Genomic DNA, 5543 nt, shown 5'->3' with positions numbered 1-5543 from the left:
TTTAGGACAGGTTTAAGAGAGAGAGAGAGAAAGGAGGATATAATAATTAGGTCGCCATGATAAGAATGAACTTAAAGGAGACTGATGGGGGACACTGATAGAGTATATGGCATTTTATAATCGGGATCTAGGCGCGGCCGAGATAAATCACCAGGCTAACCCCACACTGCTGCATAACCAACCACTTGTCAGCGTTGTCGCTCCCAGAAGAAGGGAGTCCATGGCGGGCATTTCCTCCCAATTTCGGAATGGCAGTGTCAGACCGATCAGTCGCTGTTTCCGCTGTTCTGCTCCTGAGAAACCCCAAGGTCAGTGCTGGAGTCCTGGGATTGATTTCTGTCCGTTCAGCCTGTTTCCCGCAGGGGGCAGACCACGCATACATGCCATTGTCATGACGATACCAGCAGACTGGGGCCCTAGGATCACAGCTTCAGGGCTATGTGTACCTGGTCCGCGACACCTGCACCCGAATACTTAGCCCAGTGACACGGGGCAACCATAGTTCGCAAGAATCACAGAACAATCATGACCTCAAGAAGCGTCAAACACCGATGGGAGTCGCTATCTATCCATGAATAGCGCGAGCACCAACGGTCTCTGGATAGAGGCGTTGAGTGTGCATCTGTAGTTCCAATGTCTAATCAGGATCATTTCCCACACCACGGCCTGCGCCAAGGAGGTTTACCTAAACAGGGCTCGGCATCTAGCTTACTAATTCCAATCTCACGGCCGCAGCTGGCTTCCCAATTGGGCATCAAGCTGCCATTGTCGATGGCATCCATGAATATCGTTCTCCTTTCTTTTTCCACACGTGGAGGGATATGATCTAATTGCCGAAATAATATGGATAACTCGCGGTTGCAATAAGCAGCTCCGCCCGTACCTAACACTATGGATTCAACGCTCATTCTTGCAGCCTCTCGAACCAGAGTTCTTGACGATGATAATGCGGGAGGATGACTGATTGAGCTAGGGGCAATAGAGATAAGGAAAAATGCTGTGGATCTTTATTTGCTCCCCTGCCTTAAGGGAAGAAACCATGCTGAACACGGGTGTTGTCTGAGCGGGGACTGAATTTGACTTCTCCAATGCCCGGCAAACGTCTCCCTTGGCCTCGAGGACGTACAGACGTCCATCCTAGTCAGAGCACCTATTCGAATGCGATGCAGCCGGTTCTCTTTGTGGTTCGGATTTTTGGTTGGAAAGGCTATTCAACGCTGGTTCGAGCATTAATCTGTGACAGTTAGCCGGGCCGGTGCGCCCGTTTTCTCATATCCACAAGGGGTTAAGGCCTTTATGGCTGAATCTTCCAGCATATGCGGCATACATATGTGTTTGGAAAGCCATGACGGAAGGGAAAAGGAAGAGAGCCGGGATGTGTAAGTGTATGTGAAAGTGGGGCATTCACGAATATTCGAGGCCTGAGACAGCCAAGGAACTCGACAAACTATTTCTCACACTCTTATGGGCAAACCCTTAAATCTATCCAGGACTCCGGATCCCCCGTGCCAGCGTAATGTCTTCGGCCTCTCTCCGTTACCAAATCAGTCTGAGAGCATACTGCTTAAACGTCGGATACAACGGCCCCACATAGTACCGTATTAACAACAACTTCAGCAGCAGCAACATGAGGACCAACGTCTAATGTGAGAAGGAGGTCTCCATGCTGTACGCTCGGCTGTGCTATGCAATTGCAACATTTCCGTGGTCTCATCGCGCTCATAAATGCCATAGACTTCGTGGGTGGAATTAAACGACAGTGGCTCCATAGCACAGTTTGTGCATGCCCAAAAGCGTCTCTCATGGCAGCGACCATAGAGAATTAGCTTCGAGGGAACCGCTTGACGCTAATATACGTGAGAGTACGAGGCTCGTTAGTTGGGGTAAGTTGCCAGAGCAGCAAGGGTGGACGGCGTTGGCCGAGTAGAGGATCGCCAATGATGTCCGCGAATCTACAGAGCAATTCGAAAATGAGCATACTTGATGTAGCAAAGAAAATAAAATAGGGGAAAAAAATCACTGCTCCTGCGCCTATCGACAACTCATCAGCAACCAGCCGCCCCAAGAGCTCCCCAACGCTACCTGCCGTTACCAACCCAACGCCCTTTTCTTATCAAAGCTCATAATAATACTCCCGTGGAGACCGTTACGCAGTTGCATATGGACAGGTGTTGCAACAGAGCTCTACCGCCATTTTCAATGTGTACCATACCACACCGATTGCCAGAAAAACGATGTAGATATACCGTCCGAGCTCCGGCGGTATTTTGTGGAAGCATGGGCTCTCACGTGCGGCGTGATTGAAATCCGTACATAGAGAATAGGTGGTGATATCTTGCGGAGGCTCTGTGACAAGTTCTCGTATGGCTTCTTCTGTCGCCCTTGCAGCCGTGTGGTGGTGTATTTTGAGTTCCTCATATCAATTCTCCTGGATACTTCACTTCCCTGGTATTTTGATACCACAGAAGCTAACTCACTCTTGACCAGACCATCCGTCAATAGTGTATTTAAGATGTACACGTACAGTTCATGTCGAAAAAAAACCGTAAAAGGAAAAACAAAGCGGACTCAAAGGTAAGGCTGAATTTGATTCTCAGTCCACTCCCAGAACTTCCGCGCAGTTCCGTTACCGCCGTCAGTCTCTGGCTTGATCGCTTCCCACCAAATCTTTCCGGACGAGAGCCACACGTCCCCCATGGTATAACTAAAATAAAATTTCCGCAACAGTTAATATACCAAACGACAACCCACACTCCAACCACCTATCAGCAGTAGCAGCAAGCAGGAGAGCAAAAACAAGAACAAGAAGAAACTTACTCCAATTCCCCGGCTCCTTATCCGTGACGTCCGGCGACAACCCAGCGAAGAGCTCGGTATAAGCTCCAAACACAGGCGGAAATTGCATTGGGCGCATCAACAGCTGTAACAAGAGCCATCGGTGACGGAAGAGGTCCGAAGCAAGATACCCCGGATTCAGCGCTACGCTGATAACCCCGTCGGCCCGATGGCGCTGCGCAAACTCGGCCGCATACAGGTAATTCCCAGCTTTGCTGATGCAGTAATTTCTGTACCGAGCCGATTTGTTGTCGGCGAGCTTCTCCAACTCGTCCATGGGTACGCCAACTGATTTCGGAGCGCCTATCTCCATAGCCAGGGATGAAACCCAGACCACGCGGACTGTGTTGGGCGGTTCGGTCTTGGCTGTGGAGATAAGGGTAGGTGTTAGCAGTTTTGTGAATAAGAAATGACCGATGTCGTTGACGCCTAGCTGGAGTTCGTAGCCCTGGGCCGTCTTGGATCCTGTGGGAGGCGCCATGACGCCGGCATTGTTGAATAGAACATGCAGCTTGTTCTCCTTGGCAAGAAAGCTTTCAACGGACGACTTGATTACAGTCAGATCGCTGAGGTCCAGGGGAAGAAAGGCCAGCTCGCCTGTGGAATTAGGATCGGCTTGGCTGATCTCCCCGGATTGCTTTATTGGCCTTTTCCTCTCCATTTGCGCTGCTATGTAGACTCTTGCATTCTTGGAGAAGAGAATTTGGGCTAGGGCCTTGCCGACTCCCGTGTTTGACCCTGTCACGATATAGACCTGGATAGAATCCATCAGTACCTATGGCGAACGGGGGAGATAAACCACTTGAGGATGGATGAGCAAAATACCTTTCCCTGTAAATCCGGCAAACTCTTCTCTGTGAACAGAGGTCGCGGAGGAAATACCTGAGTCCAGAAAGTGGAGAACATTTTCGCCCCGAGTTATGTTGAACAAAGAAAGACAGGCTTTATCGGATTTAATGATCAATTTTGCAATCTCGTGTCGAGAATCAGAAACTCATCCAGCTTGTGTCTCCTATTCCAGCTTGAATAAGAAAAAATACTATTCTCTGGTACCTAGTATACTTTAGTAGATGCTAATAAGGGTCGGAACGCCAACCTGTCCCTTCCCTGCTTAGTTCCCACGCTTAATTAGATTTGGCGCTTATCGCGACTAAACCAGGGTTCCCCCCCCGCCCCGCCTTTTTGTTTTGCAATATTACAGCGTATTCTCGTTATCTCTACATCATGCAGCAACGGCAGTAACCCTGCGACAGGCCCAGCCGAAGTCTTCAGAAATTTGCATAGGTGGGAGGCATCGTTCTGCTTCTCCAGAATCTCCCACATAATGGTTCTTGTTCTGGGAAAGGGAGGGCAGGAAACAAAAAGAAAACTCTTCAGACTTTTTCCTCGGTATGTATGGTACGGTAATGGCTCAGAATTTGAAACGGTAGGAGATCGGCCACATTGTATTCGGCATCTTCATGAACAGAATCCAACATTTTGGATATTTAGCCAGAAAAATCCTCTGCAATTATCGAAGGTTGATAAATGTGCGTCGTGGGTTGTGATTTCATATAAGGTGCCGGCGAACTCTGTTCTTTGTGTGTGTTAAATGGAAATTAGCCCGAAGGGAAGTTTCTTGGGTGGAATTCCAGAAGTCATTCTTCAGCAAGAAATAGTATCCCAAGTAGGGGTCTCAAAATAAGTGTTCCAGAGTGAAAATTCTATCCTGCGGGAGGAGCGGAGGATGTATGATGTAGTCCGGTGGCATTGGCAGCAGAACAACTCGATCTTATCCAAACAAACCCACGGGTAAGTCGGGCGTTGTTCGGATAGAGCATTCATGACATGTACCCGGGCGAAAAGACCCTTGAGTTCTGCTGGAAGAATCGTCGAGAACACACTCTCCATGGCTCGTTCTTGGGCCAGATGAACTTGGTAGCCCTGGCGTCTACCGTCATGGGTTGCCAAAATAAATAGGGCGTAGGGCCTGGGCAGTGGGCGGGGATACTGTTACCTTTATGATCGTTGGTATCAATCGAGCACGAGGGACGAGGAGCAGACGTGGGAATTGCGTGGATGTATATCAACTGTCAACTACTAACTAGCAGCTAGTGGTTTAAATAAAGACGAATCCCGAATCCCGAATCCTGCTTCCTGGCCGCGACAGCAATCAAACATGCAACATCTCCTGACCCGATCCAGGTGACACCCAGAATAGAACTGACAAGGCCAAGGCAGAGGACGAGGATCAATACGGATAGCGGTGGTGACAATGGGAGGCTTACTACGGAGTACTGGTTATTAAATGACAATCCCTCCCTGAATCCCTCCCTGAGGATGATGTTGCTAAGAATAGCCGCCTCCCCCTCGTCTCGTTCGTCTCACCTCAACAGCCCACAGCTTAGCGGCGTACAGCTTACAACTACAGCCTACATCCCTCTGATCTTGCCCTCGCCCAGGAACACTCTCCTCCTCTGGGGGCCATCAGGCTGTCCCGCACCAGACAGCCCCAAGCCCTCGCTGGCCCCTTGGCTGGCGCCGCCTCCCTTGCCCACCCAGGACAGCCCGCTTCTTTCAAGATGATCCGATGTGCCGGCGGTGGCTTCCCCCAGCTGCCCACCTGCTTGAATCAGACCGGTGCTCCCCTGGGGGAAAGGGTGATTCACCTCACATGGGCTTTCTTGTTGGGCCGCCCGCCGTCAATAAATAACCCACCTCGTTGGGAT

The 5543-nt window shown here is 50.0% G+C and overlaps 1 protein-coding gene across 1 annotated transcript; it reads right to left on the bottom strand.

Annotated features, from left to right (window-relative positions):
* Nucleotides 1-2568: 2568 nt before the first annotated feature.
* On the bottom strand, nucleotides 2569-3741 carry HCAG_05514 (conserved hypothetical protein; the record flags this gene model as incomplete). The annotated part of the gene is made up of 4 exons (XM_001539997.1): nucleotides 2569-2667; nucleotides 2752-2762; nucleotides 2818-3589; nucleotides 3661-3741. The coding sequence occupies 4 exons, from the start codon at nucleotides 3739-3741 to the stop codon at nucleotides 2569-2571; spliced, it is 963 nt and encodes a 320-aa protein (XP_001540047.1).
* Between the last annotated feature and the right edge of the window lie 1802 nt (nucleotides 3742-5543).

This window comes from Histoplasma capsulatum, genomic scaffold (genome assembly GCF_000149585.1).
Source record: "Histoplasma capsulatum NAm1 scaffold_5 genomic scaffold, whole genome shotgun sequence".
Taxonomy (NCBI): Eukaryota; Fungi; Ascomycota; class Eurotiomycetes; order Onygenales; family Ajellomycetaceae; genus Histoplasma; species Histoplasma mississippiense.
Note: the sequence above shows the minus strand (reverse complement) of the source record. Positions and strands in the feature narration are given on the sequence as shown.